The sequence below is a fragment of the Pelodiscus sinensis genome, chromosome 10, assembly GCF_049634645.1.
Source record: "Pelodiscus sinensis isolate JC-2024 chromosome 10, ASM4963464v1, whole genome shotgun sequence".
NCBI classification, from domain to species: Eukaryota; Metazoa; Chordata; order Testudines; family Trionychidae; genus Pelodiscus; species Pelodiscus sinensis.
The window spans coordinates 8,908,015-8,928,118 of NC_134720.1; the positions used below are offsets into that span (position 1 = coordinate 8,908,015).

Here is a 20,104-nt window from a genome sequence, read left to right on the forward strand (position 1 = left end):
GAATGAAGTATGATTAAGACGACAATTTGTACAGTACACTGATATTTGGAAAAGACAGAGAAATGAGGAGGATAAGGACATAATAAAGGATAAAAAGGATCCTGATATGCATAAGAAAATCTGATAATGAGAGAATTCATGAACAATGAGAAAAAATACATTAACCTTCAACAACTGTTGAGATCTCGTACAAATCAGGCAGAAGTTCTCAAGTGAAAAAGCAAGTTCTTTTCTCTAGGGGAAAAAACCTGCTAATTTGCCCTCAAGAGGAAATGCATAACCAGATAAACTACCTGGTTATAATACTTGGAGCAGACAGTAGCCGAGGTGGGGGCAAGGTGCCTCTATCTACACAGTCATGTAAGAATCATAGACACCTAGGGCTGGAAGAGACCTCAGGAGGTCATCGATTCCAGCTCCCTGCCCAAAGCAGGACCAACCCCAACTAAATCAACCCAGCCAGGGCTTTGTCAAGCCGAGACTTAAAAACCTCTAGGGATGGAGATTCCGCCCCCTCCCTAGGTAACCCATTCCAGTGCTTCACCCTCTTCCTAGTGAAATAGTTTTTCCTAATATCCAACCTAGACCTCCCCCACTGTGCTCTAATTAAATAAAATGCCGGGTAGCTTTCAGATGATGAAAAGAAATGTGGTAACAGGCAGGATATACCACCAGGAGAAGGCTTATAGAAGAAGAGACGTATCCAAAGTACTTCAGAAACAGTTGGGAAAGAAAAGGGCTAGTAGTGTAGCAATACAAGTTTGGCGAAATCAGGTGTGAGAATAGACTGCTGCATATAAAAACTTATTGTACACTCTCAATTCACAGATTAAAGCCTGTTAACCATTCAAATATCACAGCCTTTCTTTATTGCCTGCTGTGTCATTTTGGCTTATTGATGAACATTTGTCATTAACAGGAGGCATCATTATTCAGCCTCTTCCCTGCACTTTGTGACCCTCTCCTTTTTGGGTTAGCCCCTGGTTTGTTCTGTTTGGGAGCGGCATTCCCAGGCCCTGGAGTGGGTTATTTCCACAATCCGACCCAAAGGCTCCAGTGTGCAGGTACCAAACAGATTCGTCTTATTTCCTGGGTAATAAGCTGAAGGATTCTCCGATTAGAATATCTACAGTCCAGTAAGGCTCAATTTTGAGCCAGCTCATGCTCTTGTATGGGGCAGTATGAGGAGTTCCTTATGTCCCCGCGCTTCTCATTTGCCAGGGTCTGCTTGACCATCCCTGCACTGTGGACCCTGCCTCCTCTCCACTCTTTCCCTCAAATCCTCACCCTGCCTCCTCCCTGACCTTGCCCCATCCCCTTTCCCCCCTCTCCCTTCCAGCATTTCCAGAGTGCTGAGAATTGGCCAATTCACACCCAATCCCGGCTTCTCCCCCTCCCTCCCAGGCCTTGAATGCCAGGGATCAGCATTCATTGTTCTATGGAAGTTCTGGGAGGAAGGGGGAGGAGTGCATGGTTCCCAGAACATGAGAGGTATGGCGGGAGAAGGGGGAGGGGGCTGCACAGGCTGCACGTAGAAACCCAATGGACTGCATTGCAACCCATGGGCAACAGACTGCCCCCAATCAATAAAATTAAACTCATTTTGTCTCTTTGCATCTAGCTATAGAATAATAGAACACTAGAACTGGAAGGGACCTCAAGAGATCATCAAATCCAGTCCCCTGCCCTCATGGTAGGACCAAGCATTGTCTAGACCTTCCCTGATAGACATTTATCTAACCTAGGGTATGTCTACATAACAGCACTAATTCAAACTAACTTAATTCGAATTAGCTAATTTGAACTAAGCTAATTCGAATTAGCGCATCTAGACTTTAAAACTAGTTCAAATTAACGTTTTGCTAATTCGAACTAGCATGTCCACATTGAGTGGACCCTGAACTGCAGTTAAGGCTGGCCGGAAGCAGTGCCAGCAGGGCATCAGGTTACGACTTAGAGTGCGGAGCTGCTGTCTCAGGCTAGCCGAGGGCTGTGCTTAAAGAGACCCGACCCTCACCCCAGACAGACAGTTCTCAGGGTTCCCCGCTTGCTTGTCTACCTCGATGAGAGACAGCAAAGCAGTCCTGTCTTGGAGTGCCCTGAGTGCTCACACTCGGCACATCACAGCACTCAGCCATCAGCCTGGCTGCACTTGCCACAGGCTGCCATCTCGGGGGTCAATCGGGGGGCTGTCAGGATCCAGGAGATCCTGCAGGAGAGCTTCCACTCCGAGGAGCCCGCAGAGCCACCCCAGTCCTCCCCATCGGGGGCTCATACACCATTCCTCCCTCACCTCCTTCCACTTACCCCTCCCTAGCCCCCCTTCCTGATGTAAAAAATAAAGGACACGTGTTCAAAAATAGAAACTCTCTTTATTTAACAAAACTGGGGAGGGGGGGATTAACCTCTGCGGAGACAGGGAAAAGGAGGTGGGAGAGGGGAAGAGAGAGGGTGGGAGAGGGGAGGGGGAAACCTGGGAGGAGGGAGCTGGAAGGAGGAAGCCAGGGGAAGAAGGAGGAGGGGAAGTATCAAACTATGGTACACCCACATCTTCAGTACTGTGTACAGATGTGATCTCCTCACCCCAGAAAAGATATTTTGGCCTTGGAAAGGCTTCCAAAAAGGGCAACTAAAATGATCAGGGGTTTGGAACAGGTCCCATATGAGGATAGGCTAAAGTGACTGGGACTTTTCAGTTTGGAAAAGAGGAGACTGAGGAGGGATATGATAGAGGTCTATAAAATCATGAGTGGTGTGGAGAGGGTGCATAAAGAAAAGTTCTTCATTAGTTCCCATAACAGAAGGACTAGAGGACACCAAAGGAAAGGAATGGGTAGCAGGCTTCAAACTAATAACAGAAAGTTCTTCTTCACATAGCGCATAGTCAACCTGTGGAACTCCTTGCCACAGGAGGCTGTGAAGGCTAGAACTATAACAGAGTTTAAAGAGAAGTTAGATAAAGTCATGGAGGTTGGATCCATGGCGTGCTATTAGCCAGGGGGTAGGAACGGTGTCCCTGGCCTCTGTTTGTGGAAGGCTGGAGATGGATGGCACGAGATAAATGGCTTGGTCATTGTCTTCGGTCCATCCCCTCCAGGATAACTGGTGTTGGCCTCTGTCAGCAGACAGGCTACTGGTCTAGATGGACCTTTGGTCTAACCCAGTACGGCCATTCTTATGTTCTAAGTTCAGGGCTTAGAGTCAAGGGTCTCACTGGACCACCTTGATTTTCATGCCTTTGATGGCCAGGCTGGCAGCTATCCTTCCCTAGACAGCCACTTTCCTGTGCCTAGTGCGGAGGTCGTGGACGTTGGAGGCCTCCCCCCAAACCTGGATGAGGTCCACGATCTCCGCACTAGACCAGGCGGGCGCCCGCCTCTTGCGGCCCCGGACAGGCTCCTAGGAGCCGCCAGCCTGGTCCTGGGAAGAGGCGGAGGGCTGGGTGGCAGCAGGTGGCTGGCTCGTGCCATGCCAGGTGCAGGGTCTGCTGGCTGGGTGCTGGCAGGCTTGCACCTGGCACGGGCACCATAGCCAGACCGTGCCCCTTTACGGGCTCCGAGGCCGGGAGGGGGGCAGAAGAATTTCCCTGGTTGTGCCCAAAGTGGCCACCAGGGCAAGCTGGGAAGGGCTAGCCTCCTGCTAGTTCGAATTAAGTGGCTACACAGCCCTTAATTCGAACTACTTAATTCAAACTAGGCATTAGTCCTCGTAGAATGAGGTTTACCTAGTTCGAATTAAGCGCTCCGCTAGTTCGAATTAAGTTCGAACTAGTGGTTTGCCTGTGTAGCGCCTATGAAAGTTAATTCGAACTAACGGCTGTTAGTTCAAATTAACTTTGTAGTGTAGACATACCCCTACTCTTAAATATCTCCAGAGATGGAGATTCCACAACCTCCCGAGGCAACTTATTCCAATGTTTACCCACCCTGACACGTAGGAAGTTTTTCCTAATGTCCAACCTAAACCTTCCTTGCTACAGTTTAAGTCCATTGCTTCTTGCCTTATTTTTAGAGGTAACAAAGAAAAATTTTTCTTCCTCCTCCTTGTAATACCCTTTTAGATACTTGAAAACTGCTATTATGTCCCCTCTCAGACTTTTCTTTTCTAAACTAAACAAACTGGCTGTGTCTAGACTGGCAAGATTTTCCGCAAAATCATCTGCTTTTGCTGAAAAACTTGCCAGCTGTCTACACTGGCCGCTTGAATTTCTGCAAAAGCACTGACGATCTCATGTAAGATTGTAAGTGCTTTTGCGGAAATACTATACTACTCCCATTCGGGCAAAAGTCTTTTTCCGAAAAACTTTTGCGCAAAAGGGCCAGTGTAGACAGCAGAGATTTGTTTTCTGCCAGAAAGCCCCGATCACGAAAATGGCGATTGGGGCTTTTTTGCAAAAAAGCGTGTCTAGATTGGCCACGGACGCTTTTCTGCAAAAAGTGCTTTTGCGGAAAAGCGTCCTGCCAATCTAGACGCGCTTTTCCGAAAATGCTTTCAACGGAAAACTTTTCCGTTAAAAGCATTTCCGGAAAACCATGCCAGTGTAGACGTAGCTACCCAGTTCTTTCAGTCCTCTCTGGTAGGTCATGTTTTCTAGACCTTGAATAATTTTTGTTGCCTTTCTCTGAAACCTCTCCCATTTTTCCACATCTTTCTTGAAATGTGCTGGCAAGAATTGGACACAATATTCCAAATGAGGCCTGATCAAGGAAGAGCAGATCAAAAGAATTACTTCTTGTGTCTTGCTCTCAACACTCCTGTTAATGCATTGTAGATTCATGTTTGCTTTTTTTTGCATCAGTGTCATAGTTAGCTTTTAGTCCACTATGACCCCAACCTTTTTACACCCAAGATCACTTTTTAAATGACAGAACAAGCCAAGATCTACTGCCCCGCCTCTTCCTTGAAGCCCTGCCCCTTTCCGAAGTCCCACCCTCTCTATTCTCCTCCTCTCCATCACTTGCTATCCCCAACTCTTATACTGCTGCCTTTTTTCCCAATTCTTCTGTAGGAAGAGGTTTTTCCAACATTTGGCCTGTCTACTCTGGACAAAATGTCAGAAAAAACCCTTCTTTTAGAAGCCCCCTTATTCCTTGTGGAAACAGGAATATAGGGATGATCAAAAGATCATGTTTGCTCTCCACTAAAAGAAGCGAAAGAACAAACGCATCCCCTGGATGCAGAAGAGTTTTTCTGGGATATCTCCGGAATCCTGAAAAACTCATGGGCTGTGTCTAGAGGAATAAGGGATCTTTCAGAAAAGACTTTATTTTCCGAAAGATCCGCATCTAGACTGGCGCTTTTTTCCGGCAAAGCTCTGAGCTGGAAAAAAGCGGCAGCCATGTTTATGCAAATGAAGCGGGGGGATTTAAATCCCCGCTTCATTTGCAATTGCGATGTGTCTAATTTGCATCCCTTTTACGGAAAAGGGATGCAGTCTAGACACAGCCCTGGGCTACGTCTAGACTGGCATGATTTTCCGCAAATGATTTTAACGGAAAAGTTTTCTGTTAAAAGCATTTGCGGAAAAGAGTGTCTAGATTGGCACGGACACTTTTCCACAAAAGCACTTTTTATGGAAAAGCGTCCATGCCAATCTAGACGCGCTTTTGTGCAAAAAAGCCCCGATCGCCATTTTCGTGATCGGGGCTTTTTTGCGCAAAGCAAACCAGAGCTGTCTACACTGGCCCTTTTGTGCAAAAGCTGTGCGCAAAAGGGACTTTTGCCTGAACGGGAGCAGCATGGTATTTCCGCAGGAAGCACTGATTTTGTACATTACAAAGTCAGTGCTCTTGCGGAAATTCAAGCAGCCAGCGTTGACAGCTGGCAAGTTTTTCCGCAAAAGCAAATGCTTTTGCAGAAAAACTTGCCAGTCTAGACACAGCCCTGCAGTCTATCCATACCCTCGCTGGGTTGAGACAGGATGTGTAGGGCTCTGGGGTGGGAATGAGGAATTTGGGTGTGGGAAGAGGTGAGAGGTGCAAGCTCTGGGAGGAAATCTGGATGCAGGAGGAGGTGGATAAGTGGACTCTGGCTCAGGGAGGGTGCTCCAGGCCTGGCAGTGTTGGGGTCAGATGTAGGATTAGGGTACTAAACAAGCCACAGACTTTTGGATGTGAGGGTTCAGGAATTTGGGTTGGGGTATGTGAGGGGCTCAGGGCAGGAGGTTCCAGTGTATGATAGGCTCAGATGCAGGTTCTGGGGGAAAGGGGAGTGCAGGAGTGTTATGATGCTGTGGCCAGATGGGGGCTTGGATCCAATTGGGGGTTTGTTGGCCAGGCTTCATTTTTAAATAAAATATTATGTCAAACACAAAAAGTTTCTGCGTTGTCTTTATTTATGAGAAGGGCGGGGAACCTGTTTTGAGTCAGGGGTCACTGACCCACAGAAAAGTCAGTTGGGGCCACACAAGTGAGATGCAAAAAAACTCTCCCCCCCCGGGTCAAGCTTCACTAATGTGGCCCCAACTGTGTTGGTGGGAGCAGGGGACATAGTACTGGGGAAGGGTGCTAGTGGGTGCTTTGGCAGGGGACAGGGTGCCAGTGGGGACAGAGTTCTGCAGCTGGGGGCAGGGGAGAGGGAACAGCGTTCTGGGAGGCGAGGGAACAGGGTTCCACAGCAGGGGACAGAGTGCCAGTGGGGACAGGTTTCTGCAGCTGGGGACAGGTTGCCGCTGGTGACAGAGTTCTGTGGCTGGGGCCGGGAGTGGGGACAGGGTTCTGTGGCTGGGGAGTGGGAAGAGGGGGCAAGGGGCAGGGAATAGGGGGTAGGGGAGCAGGGGGCCAGTGAGAGCAGGGAGTCTCCTGTACCTGCCTCCTCCCAGGATTCCTCCCATCCCCCAAGAGGGAAGCCAGCGCGTGCCTCCTCCGGGCACGACTCCCCCCTCCTGCAGTATGGGGAAACCCCCACGCGCACCTGTCCCGGGGCCGACCCCTCCCTCCTGTGTGTGCCTGCCCTGGAGCTGACCTCCCACTCCCGCTCGTGCCTCCCCCAGGGCTGACTCACCCCTCCTGTGGCGCAGGGAAGCTGCCGCTCTTCTCCTCTGGGGCTGATGCCTCCTCCCGCAGTGCGCCTGGCATGCCACAGACCTGTGGGAGGGGAGCAGCCAGCACACTTCCAGAATCCCCGCAAGTGGCGTGAAGCTGCAGGACTTCCGTCCACCCCACGGGAAGCCGGCACTACCTCCATTGTTGCTGGAGGTAGGTAATGGGGCTTCTTGGAGGTGGAGGGAAAATAGAGGGGGAGCGAACGCCCTGCGATCGACTGGTCGAGGACTTGCAATCGACCAGTCGATCGCAATCGACCGGTTGGTGACCATGGCCCTAGATCCTTTTTCTAGTCTCCTTAAACTTTAGAGGGGTAGCCGAGTTAGTCTGTAACTGGAAAAACTTAAAAAACAACGAATAGTCTAGCAGCACCTTAAAGACTAACAAAACATGTAGATGGTATCATGTGCTTTCCTTACACCAACATTCCACATGAAGACAGATTACAGGCTATCAGGAACATCATCCCTGGTGACACCACTGAACACCTAGTTACAGAGCTCTGTGACTTTGTCCTCACCCACAACCACTTCTGATTAGGAGACAATTTGTATCTTCAAGTCAGCAGCACATCCATGGGCACCTGCATGGCTCCACAATTTGCCAATGTCTTTATGGCCTATCTTGAACAACGTTTCTTTAGCTCTCGCCCCCTAGCACCCTTACTCTACTTACGCTACACTGATGACATCTTCATCATATGAATGCACGGGAAAGAGACCATTGAAGAATTTCACAGGGTTTTTAACCACTTCCACTGCACCATCAACCTTAGCCTGGATCAGTCCACATGAAAGATCCACTTCCTTGACACTACAGTACAATTGCATGATGGACACATTTCCACCATCCTATGCTGGAAACCTTCCAACTGCAACACTTACCTTCATGCTGCTAGCTTCCATCCAAGACACATTTCTCACAGCCAACCCCTAAGATACAACCGGATTTGCTCCAATCCCACAGACAGAGACAAACACCTACAGGCTCTATATAGACAGGGCTTGCCGAACCACGGTGAGCTGCGCTGTCCGGCGATCTGCGCATGCGCAGATTGCCCAAACCCGGCTCTTCCCTTCCAACACATTATCCCCTTAAACCCTTCCAACACATTATCGACCATTCTGGAAAATGACCCCTCACTCTCACAGGCCTTGCGGGAAAGGCCAGTTCTTACCTACAGAAAACCACCTAACCTCAAACACAGTGACCACGTAGCACATCTCCATCGTAATCATCCAGGAACCCACATCTGCAATCAGCCTCTGTGCCAACTCTGTCCACACACCTACACAAATGATTTCATCACTGGATCTAACTACATCAGCCACTATAACAGGAGCTCATTTAACTGCACATCCACCAATCTGATCAATGCCATCAAATGCGAGCAATGTTCCTCTGCCATACATATTGGCCAAACTGGACAGTCTCTACGGGAAAGAATTAATGGACACAAATCAGATATCTGAAAAGGCAATAAACAGAAACCTGCTGGAGAATACTTTAACCTGCCCGGGCACTCACTAATGGATTTCAAAGTCACTGTGTTGTTTCAGGCCAACTGCACAAGCCAAATACACAGAGAAGTGTTGGAACTTAACTTCATTTACAAATTTGGGAGCCATCAGCTTCTTGTATCATGAACACTGTAATTCACAATTTCCCCTTTCCCCCCCTCCCCCCCCACCCCATCCTGTATTTATTTTGGTACTGGACTTTTAATACTCCATTCATCTGAAGAAGTGGGTTGTACCCACAAGAGCTCATGATACCATCTACATGTTTTATTAGTCTTTAAGGTGCTGCTGGACTATTCATTATTTTTTCAGTTACTCCTTCCTAGATAATCACTTCCCATTCTGTATGTGTGAAATGGATTGTTCCTTCCTAAGTGTAGTACTATGCATTTGTCCTTATTAAACTGCATCCTGTTTACCTCAGACCATTTCTCCAGTTTGTCCAGATCATTTTGAATTATGACCCTATCCTCCAAAGCACTTGCAACCCCTCCCAAGTTGGTATCTGCAAACTTACTGCTAGTAATATAATATATTAATTATGACACACTGTTACACATTTTCAGAAGGAATATCTACTCTTACAGTTCCAAATCTAAAGCATGTGGTCAAATTAATTGTACTTATATTTTAGTTGATATAATACCTACCAAACCAATGAAGGAGCTAGTTATACAAATATTGTTTTTTTCCATCCACAACAATCTCATCATAAATAATTTTATTTCAACAGATTGCTTCCTTATTTCACATTATTAAAGTAAACTATAAACAACATTTTCAAAGCTTCTATTGTTTCATTTTTTAGTTAGAAAAGAGTCACTGTGTGTTTTGGCAGTATAACAATATATAAATAGTTCAATTATCAACTGGAAAGGATTTAGCACCTACTTATTTTTTACAATGTAGCACCTGCAAAGAAAAATCATATTACTTCAAATTTTCATCACTCTGATCTCATGTGTCGGGGGCATAAATAAGAAATTTTTCAGAAGTCAGAACAATATGCAAACAATAGAATATTAATTGTCGAGTAAATATTTTAAAATAAATAATGTATTCATCTTCAGTTCCTAAGCTTTGTTTGTAAAACATTTGCAAGAAGCATGTGGAAAATCTCCACATTTATTTCTTATTCAAAATTATTTATAGTTTCCATGAATACTCTCTTGTCCACATTTGAATATCTCAGAAGCATAGAATCAGAGAATCCTAGGGCTGGAAGAGACGTCAAGAGGTCCTCAAGTCCTGCCCCCTGCCCAACGCAGGAAATAGGGCTGGCCGAGAAACAATTTTTTGTTTCATTTAAAATTTCAATATTCTGAAAATAATTTTCACCCTGACAAACAAAAATGAAACCCATGAAAAGATGCAGACATATACAATCAACCCACCAGAGCAAGGACTTGAACCTAGGTCTATCTACATCCCAGTTAAGAGCTCTGAATGCTGGATTACTGACTATTCTGGGGTAGATTTTTCCTGGCAGCTCTTTCTCAAGACATGAAAAATCTTTTTGTCAAAAATCAATATATTTCTGCTAACAGGTTCATTTCATTAAAAAAAAGTTCTGTTGTCATTCTTTTCAACCAGCTGCAGCTGCAAATATCCAGCATTTCAATTCTGAAAGTGATATTGCTTTGGTTAGTTGCCTAATGCCTCTTTTAAAAAAACCTTGATGACAGTCACCAACACATTTCAGATATTACAATCCAATATGACATTTTGAAATTCACTTTCAACAAATACTTGAGATCTAAGTTTAAATTCACTTTCCACAAGCATCATGTTTTCCTTTACTCATGTTCATGGAAAAACTTCAAAACACAACCCAGTTGAAACCTGCTTTAAAATATGAATGAACATTCATAGAACATTTTTGCTGTGTTTACCTGTTGTGTGAATTCTGTCACCAGATCCTTGACATCCATCCTCATCGTCACAGTCCCCGCTTGATTCCATTGCTTCACTTCTCCCACCTCCACTGCCACTCTCCCTGGAAGCCCATCGTTCTGACTTCAATTTTGTCTTCTCAGTATCCAGCTAAAAGACAAGAAAATAAGTCGCAATGATGTTTAATGTTTTCACACAATTCAAGAAGAAAGCGATGAAGAGGCTGAGGAGGATTCTTGGTTTCTGGAGGTAGAGTCAGCAGAGAGTTGGTGAGAGTGTTTAGTAAATCATCCAAGAGGGCCCCAGGACCTTGCAGAATTGGGCTCTAATGTAGGATTTTAGAGCACTGAGTAGTTGACAAGATTAGATTCAAGGCCCGTGCAGCATTTCACGTTAACTTCAATGAGCACAACATCTGCCAGAAAGTAATTTCTTGGAATCACTAAAGAAAAAGAACAAACTATATCTGCAGCCACTCTGAATTCATGGTGTTATGTCATGCTAACTGCAGTACTGTATGTGCTTATGAAACATTTTTTTTAGCGCTATATGCTATCCCTGTTTTGTGTGTGTAATAGCTGATGGTAATTTGTCATACTTTACCATGTAAGACCACAAAGGTCTACATTACCACTAAAACTTGTTTTCTAAGGCAGGCTAACTGGCCACCTCTCTTCCCTATTTAGGATATAGAAAACTGTGATTGAGGCAGGGCTTTTTCTGTGGTAGTTAAGATGGGGAGAAGGTTGTGACTCATGTTGGTTCTGCGGGAAAAGCTCTCATAATAAAGACATTTTGGTGTGTTTCCTAAACTTGGCCACTCTTGATTTTTCTAATCGCCTCCTGGAAGTCAGGCAAGTCCCCTCAGTTAAGAATTCTTTGTCCTTAGCTCTCACATCCACCATTCTGAGCCTTGGTTATGGCATTCTGAAGAGGGAAATGTGGGCTCTAGTACAGCTGGGATGGATCTGATCTATTTACTGGCTTTGAAGATCAGGACAGATCAAACAAGCAGTGGAAGTGAAGGAGGAGCCAGAAGAGAAAGTGAAGCTCAGGCATGAGACAATCATGGAGACCTAAAAGGCAGGCAGTAGCATTTTGCACTACCAGAAACCCTTGAATTGGTTTCACATTCCACTTCAGATACAAAACCAATGAGGAGTCCTGTGGCACCTTAAAGACTAACAGGTTTATGTATACATAAGCACTCCTGGGTAAAACCCAGTTCATCAGATGCAATCTGTTAGTCTTTAAAGAGCCACAGGACTTCTCATTGTGTTTGCAGCTACAGACTAACACGGCTACCCCTTTGAGATTTGTCTTCAGCTTTCATAATAATCCAGGCTGCAGACAATAAATGTACAAATCACTGTGTGTAGGGGCCTCGTCTAGTGAAAAACAGTTGCTACCTTGTACTGAGACTAAGGCTATGTCTAGACTGCACGCCTTTTTCAACAGAGGCTTTGTCGACAGATACTGTGGACAAAGCCTCTGTCGAAAAAGAGCGTCTAGACTACGATCAGTATTGTCGACAAAGCAAGCTGCTTTTTTGAAAGAGAGTCTAGATGCTATCTTTCGAAAAAAGGCGTTATTCCTCGTAAAATGAGGTTTACCGCTGTCGACAAAACTGCCACATTCTGTCGACTTACTGTCGACAGAACGCGGCGGTAGTGTAGATGCAGGTATAGTTTTGTTGACAAAAGCCAACTTTTGTCAACAAAACCCTGTAGTCTAGACATACCCTAAGTGGGCTAATTTACCTTTTGCCTGAAATTGTCTGTTTTGGTTTTTCTGAAAATGCACACGTCACTGTATTGCACTGGGAAGATGAGTTTGTGAGTGAGAGGAACATAGATTTTTGTTGGGAAAGGCACTGAACACTGTCCAATTGTTGTTGGATTTTTTTAACAAGCTGCCTGATCTTGAGTGTCATTACTCACAGGCTAAAAGTCTGCTGTCACGGGAATGTAAGAGAGCGAATATTTTTAGCAAATATAAAAAATAAATCTGTGTATATGGAGGAAAGGATTATTCAGTTACTTCATAAATATATTGTGCCCTGACCAATCTTGGAGGAGACTCATTCATTCTTGGTTATAATCCTTCAGAATGAAAAGAAATGGCTAAGTGGTGAACGGAACAGATGCAAAATTTAATAAAGGCTTTTAATGATTGTTTGCCAGTCAAGGCAGAAATGTTTACGGCCTGTTAAGGTAATAACTCTTTTTCAAATTGATTTCATTCAGCACTCATGACTCAAAAGTGAATAACCGAACGATGTGTGCTCAGCTGCCTTGGAAAAGGGCAGAGAAATGAGCTCTTTGAAAACACGGGTACACTGCAGCATTTCCAAGATCATTGAAAGTTAAGTCCTGCCTCCCTTTCAGTAAAACAGCTCAATGGCAACTTAGAAAGACATCTATTAGCCCTCTTCCTCACACTCTCCAGTACCAACCCCAAACCTCCTCTTTCCTAAAGTCTTTTCCAGCTGAGACTCCTACATCTCTAGTATACCCCAGATGGTGTAGCAAGGACTCCAGCCAGGTCGCCATCTCTTTTCACTGAAAAGGTACCCACTTACAGTAAGCCTCATGTCTGGGATGTTACCCTGTGACCTTTGGTCACCTGACTCAGCTCCAGGACAAAGTCTTAAAACAGGGCACTAGAAATCAATGCAGGTGCCCAAGAAGTGCCTTATTGTACCACTCATGTATTTTCATGATCCTTGCCCCTACCTATCAATCACACGTCCCATGCAATGGAAAATCATAGAAATAATAGATATGTAAGGCTGGAAGGGACTTTTTAGAGGTCATCTAGTTCAGCCCCCCACAGTGAGCTAGTACCAAGTAAACCAAGGTCTTTCCTGACAGGTTCTAACCTGTTCTTAAAATCTCCAATAATGGGGATGCTACAGACTTCCTTGGAAGCCTATTTCAGAGCTTAACTACGCTCATGGTTAAACAGTTTTTACATAACATTTAACCTAAATCTCTTTTCTACAAATTACACCCATTACGTCTTGTCCTCTTTTCAGTGGGCACGGAGATCAGTTGATCATCAACATCTTTATAAAGGCCTTTAAACATGGTTGAAGCCTGTTATCAGCCTTCCTTTTTTCAAGACTATACATGCAAACTGTTTTCTTTCACTATTTCCTTATAGGTCAGGTTTTTAAACTCTTTTATCACTTGTGTTGCTCTCCCCTGATTCTCTCCAATTTGTTAAAGAGAGGCACACAAAACTGGACCCACTACTCCAGCTAAGGCTTCACTAGTTCCAAGTACAGCAGAACAATTACCTCACCAGTGTCAAGTGGAGTGGAACAATTACACTTCTGTTTATACACATTACATTAACCTTTTGTGCAGCTGCATCATATTGTTGGCTCATATTCAATTTATGATCCATGATAACCCCAGACTTTTTTCTGCAGTACTACCGCTTAGTCAGCTATTCCCATGGTGTAGTTAAGCAATTGTTTTTTTCCTTCCTCCATCTCAGTAAGGATAAATGCAAAGTACTATATTTCTCTTGTTGACTTCAAGTAAATTCTCTAATTTATCAAGCTCTTTTTGAATACCAAGTCTGTCTTCCAATGCACCTGCAACCCCTCTCATTCTAAATATTATAAACATATTCTTCCCACTGCATTATCCATGTCATTAACAAAAAACATTGAATATTACTGGACTATTTTTATGTACTGGAGCAGCTAAATAAAACTAAAAATAGGTTTAATTTGTATAGCAGTTGCAACTTTAATTACTTCTGAAATACTTATGGCATAATAAAGACTCAGATAATCTCTCCAGATGAATGCATGTAGGGCATCCCCAGCATGCAGATCTCTCCTGCACAGAAAGGGACTTAACAGTGCCTGCATGCCTTCTTCAGAGGTTTGAGAATCCGCAAGGAGAAACAAAAGGAGGCAGAGTCTGGGAGGGAACCGGCAGGCTGAGTTGCGGGTGGCAATGAACATTATCCTCCCAGTGGACCTTATGCAAAAAAGAATGACTTGGTCTTACTATCTTTGTGTATATGTTTGTAGGTCCTGGAGGTAGCTAAGTCAGGGGTGGTGCCTGGAGCGTCCTCCAAAGGAGACAGGTAAATTTGGAGGCACCAACCCTCATGGACTTTTCTGTAAGATGGAGGAGGAACGAGTTCCACTCCCTCCATGGACCAAATGGGAGAGAACCTCCCAAAATTGAAAAAACATCATGGGAATTTTCAGAAGAGTTAGTACTCAGAACTTCAGAAAAGCAGAATTTGACTCCTTCAGGGAACTGATGGGCAGGATATCCTGGGATGCTAACATGAGGGGGAAAGGAGTCCAAGAGAGTTGGCTGTATCTTAAAGAAGCCTTATTGAAGGAACAGGAAGAAAAGCAAATGTGGTAGGCAACCAGCTTGGCTTAGCAGTGAAATCCTTGGTGAGCTTAAACACAAAAGGGAAACTTACAAGAAGTGGAAACTTGGACAGATGACTAGGGAAGAGTATAAATATTTTGCTCAAGAATGCAGGGGAGTAATCAGGAAGGTGAAAGCGCAATTGGAATTACAGCTAGCAAGGGATGTGAAGGGTAACAAGAAAGGTTTCTACAGGCATGTTAGCAATAAAGGGGAGGGGGGGTTAAGACGGTGCCTATCTTTTAAAAAGGGAAGAAGGACGATCCAGGGAACTATAGACCTGCCAGCCTTACCTTAGTCCACAGAAAAATCATGGAGAGTAATCATGAAGTACTTGGAAGAGAGGAAATTGATCAGGAATAGTCAACCTGGATTCACCAAAGGCAAATCATGCCTGACCACCCTGATTATCTTCTATGATGAGGTAACTGGCTCTGTAGATATGGGGAAGTTGTGATATGTGATATGTGATATACCTTGCAAGTTAAGGAAGAATGGATAAATGGATTGTAAGGTGGACAGAAAGCTAGCTAGATTGTTGGGCTCAATGGGTAGTGATCAATGGCTCAATGTCTGTCTGATGGTCGGTTTCAATTGAAGTGCCCCATTGAAGTGCCCCAAGGATTGGTTCTAGGGCCAATTTTGTTCAACATCTTTATTAATGACCTGGATGAGGGGGATGGATTGGAACCTCAACAAGTTCACAGATAACAGTAAACGAGGGGGAGAGGTAGATACGTTGGTGGGTAGGGATAGGGTCCAGAGTGACCTAGACAAACTGGAGGCTTGGGCCAAAGAAATCTGATGAGGTTCAATAGGGACAAGTGCAGAGTCCTGCACTTGGGACGGAAGAATCCCAAGCATTGTTACAGGCTGGGGACCAACTGGCTAAGTAGCAGTTCAGCAGAAAAGGACTTGGGGATTAAATCAATTAGAAGCTGGATATGAGTTAACAGTGTGCCCTTGTAGACAAGATAGCTAATGGCATATCAGGGCTCATTAGGAGGAACATTTCCAGGAGGTCTAGATAAATTATTATTTCCCTATATTTGGCATTAGTGAGGCCACATCTGGAATATTGAGTCCAGTTCTGGCACACTCATTATACAAAGGATGTGGACGCATTGAAGAGGGTACAGCGGAGGCAACCAAAATGATTAAGGGGCTGGAGCACATGACCTACGAGGGGAGGCTGGGGGATTTGGGTTTATTTAGTCTGCAGAAAAGAAGAGTGAGAGGGGATTTGACAGCAGCTTTCATCTTCCTGAAGGGGGTTCCAAAGAAGATGGAGAAAGGATATTCTCCAGAGTGACGGATGGCAGAACAAGGAGCAATGGTCTCAAGTTACAGTGAGGGAGGTCTAGGTTAGATATTAGGAAAAACTATTTCACTAGGAGGGTGGTGAAGAACTGGAATGGGTTACCTAGGAAAGTGGTGGAATCTCCGTCCCTAGAGGTTTTTAAGTCTCAGCTTGACAAAGCCCTGTTGGGGTTGATTTACTTGGGTTTGGTCATGCTTTGGGCAGGAGGCTGGACTCAATGACCTCCTGAGGTCTCTTCCCACCCTATGATTCGATGATACTTTAAGAGTTCTATTTTTTCACTTAATCCGATGTCCAAAAGCATAATGCTTTCTAATGCTACGCTGGACCACTGATTAGGTACTGACTTAATTGTAATATTAAACCTGTAATTATTGGAGCCAATCCTACCTACTTTAAGAGAACTGACACATTGACCACCATCAGGTCACTCTGAATTACCAATATTTTATCTTTTGTTCATTAAAAGGCAACATGTTTAGGGCCTAATCCAAAATCCCTCAAAGTTAATGGGACTCGTATTGAATGCAGTAGGCTTTGGATCAAGCCTAAATTCCTCTATAGAGTGTTGAGATCCTATACAGTATTCCTGAATAGATTTCTTTGCATTTCATTTAGCTGAAATTTGTGTGAAATCATATATAACCAGACAGCTCTGAACCAAATACACTGCTGACAAGGTGCATGCATATCGTTTATGCTAACAAATGTCTGGAGTATGTTATATAGAAACATGGTTTACTAAGCTTGTTCCAAATGCTATGTGACACATAGTGCCAAAATCCCCCACTATGAATCAAACTGTAATTCATTATCTTGATCTGTGATCATAGGCAAAGAAGAATATAAATTATATATATATATATATATATATATATATATATATATATATTCTCAAACACTTTTTGTACATTCCAAGTTGAGTATCAGTTTTGTGAATTAACTAATAGCTGTAAAGCTTCTTGAGATACTATTCTGTAAAAGTGCTAACTGTTGTATCTGAGGTGAGAATTCAGCAAAATAGAACAAGGGCTCATTTGATCAGAAAACGGTGTTTTTAAAGTTGTATTTTGCACCATACTTTTAAATGTATCAGATCAATGAACATGACAATGAAAAGCCTATGAGGATTCCATTATGAGCAAAATCACCTAAAGGTGAGTGCTTGGAATATTCAGCGATGACTCTTAAGAATAGAATCATAGAACCATAGAGCTGGAAGAGACCTTAGAAGGCCATCAAGTCCAGCCCCCTGCCTAAGGCAGGACCAATCCCAATTAAATCAATCCAGCCAGGGCTTTGCCAAGCTGAGACTTAAACACCTCTAGGGATGGAGACTCCACTACTTCCCTAGGTAACCCATTATATACTTTCAGGGTATGTCTACACTAGCCACCCTAGTTCAAACTCATTGCAGGAGGAGTAACGGTAGTTCGAATTAGGAGCTTTAATTCGAACTACCTAGCCTGTGCCCTGTGTAGCCGCAGGCAGGGAGTTCGAACCACTGGCCATTTAAAAATGGCGGCGCCCAGGAACATGCAAATAAAGCCCGGGCTTCATTTGCAAGTTCGAATGACTACATTAGCCACCCTAGTTCGAACTAGGGTGGCTAGGGTAGACATACCCTCATATACTAATTATTTCCCAAGTGGTCTGTTAGTTTGCTCTATGATGTTCTTCGGTATTATTATTTTCGAATTTCAAAAAGATGGCCATTGCTATGAACTAAATAAACTTGACAGTGCTCTACCTGTTAGTCAATTGCAAAGAGCATGAGCCAAGACATCTCTCACTTGCAATGTTTTCCTAGACATCAAGGCAGACATAAGATATGCATCATTTAGTAACTGAAGGCAAAATATAAGCCTTTCTAAAGAGACTGAGAAAAAATTTTCTTTCAAAATGCTCTGATGAAATACATATTATTATCTTCAGAGACAATGAATTTTGCACAAACAATGAAAAAAAGCCTACTATGGAAAATAAAGTCACAAATGACTCAGTCCTTCTAGATAGAATATAAGTGGTTTTTTCTCAGCCTGCTCAGCGTTTCACTATGAAAAAAAAGAAGTCCTTACTAAATGTTTCTTAGGTCAGAAATGACTACAACATAATGAAACAATACTCTGCTTCTTAGCCCACTGCCTGTATTTTTTTATAAGAACTGACAAAATTATTACTGTACATAAAGGGCTGGATTTTACTGCTGCCTAGTGACTGACCAGATGCTCTATCAATTCACAAGCACTAGGAATATAAGAAATTTTAGGACATAACAGCCACATATACTTATTCTAAGTGCATCCTTTCCTTTGAGCTGACATTTTATAGTCAATTTTCCTCCATATGTTCATGTAATCTCCCTTTTAAAACTGGTTGTTCTTGTTTCTGCCCTTCACATTTACTCCAAACAGGCAATTTATTTATTTCTCTCGAAATAAAGAAACAAAACCCTTCTTATTCTCCAATCTCTTGTCGGGCATTTTCGTCACTCTGCTCTCTCTCTCAAGTTTGTATTTCACACTAACTCCAAAAGGCTTGTTGCACTCCCTTGTCCAGTTCTTTCAGAGAGGAGTAAAACTCAATAAGGGGACCTCTTAAGTTCATTTTTATCTAAAGAATAAAATGTATAACCTTTTTGAACCACTAAGACCCATGTTTACCCAATTCCTTACAATAATCCTGGAATACCAAAATCTGTCTTCACCTATACAATATCAAACAAATGTAATCAAATTGTTATGCAAATTTCATGAAATTTGGTCCAGTAATTTCAGTAGTTTTAGAATTTCATTAATGTCTTCTGCCTACTCCTTCTAAGGCTCTTCTACTTAGTGTTTTGGCCATTGTGGATAGATTTCCATTGGGTTTCTCCCAGTCTAATCATTTTATTTGTTTATGGGAATTTTGTAAATCACCTTGACAGTGCCCCTAGTTCATGCAAATCATTCTGCATTTTGTTTCTACTTAACTTTTTTCCTCACTACTTTTGTTTCATTAGCAAATTTCAGCAAATGTTCTTTCTCAAGCAGATTATGGAGCACACAACAGACTGCCACCACAAAGATATTTGCTGAGGTCCAACTGAGTCAGGAGACTCCTAAACCTTCCCTTTAAATGTCCAAAAGCACATTCAACCACCATTCTTCACTTGTTCAGCTTGTTGTTGAACTCTTCCTTACTGGGTTCCAGGCTGCCCATATACGGCTTTATGAGTCATGGGAGCAAGGGGTAGGCTAGGTCGCCAAGGATCACAATGGGCATTTCCACCTCTCCAATTCTGATTTTCCTGTCTGGGAAAAAAGTGCCACTCTGCATCTTTCAGAAGAGGCAGGAGTTCCTAAAGATGCACACATCATGCACCTTTCCTGGCCACCCCACGTTGATGTGAGTGAAACATCAACCTTGTGATCCACTAGCACTTGCAGCAGCATGTAGAAGTATCCCTTGCAGTTTATATACTCTGTGAAAAGGTGGTCGGGGCCAAGATGGGGATGTGTGTATTGTTTATCGCCTCATTGCTGCAAAGCTGCCCACTATGGAAACCACATTTCCCAGAGTCACAGCCCTCCTTAGCAGAATGGCATTGATTGCTTTGGCTACTTCTATGACAACATCCCCACTGTAGATTTCTCTGTACCAAACTGATTCCTCACTGAACAGTAGCTGTCTGGCATTGCAAGTTCCATCAGGCTATTGCCATGCACTTCTCCACAGCCACAGTGGGTCTCACTCGGGTATTATGGCACCTCAGCATAGGGGAAAGCCATTCAAAGATCCAAGAAAGTGGCCTTGTACATTCGGAAGTTCTGTAGCCACTGCTGATTGCCCCATCTCTGTATCACAATGCGGTCACACCAATCAGAGCTTGCCTCACAGCACCAGAGCCAACCTTGCATGAGCAGCAACTCCATGCCA

The 20,104-nt window shown here is 43.8% G+C and overlaps 1 protein-coding gene across 5 annotated transcripts in view; it reads right to left on the minus strand.

Moving 5' to 3' along the window:
* Nucleotides 1–20,104, minus strand: part of LOC102447587 (glypican-5-like) — a 741,836-nt gene that overhangs the window by 246,243 nt on the left and 475,489 nt on the right. For 2 of the 5 annotated variants that reach the window (XM_075937487.1, XM_006125190.3), the window contains exon 8: nt 10,456–10,606. In XM_075937487.1, coding sequence (XP_075793602.1) covers nt 10,456–10,606 — 151 coding nt within the window. Of the gene's footprint in view, nt 1–5,893; nt 7,086–10,455; nt 10,607–20,104 lie in introns of those variants that run through there. The other 3 variants (XM_075937486.1, XM_075937485.1, XM_075937484.1) reach the window with 3 other exon arrangements.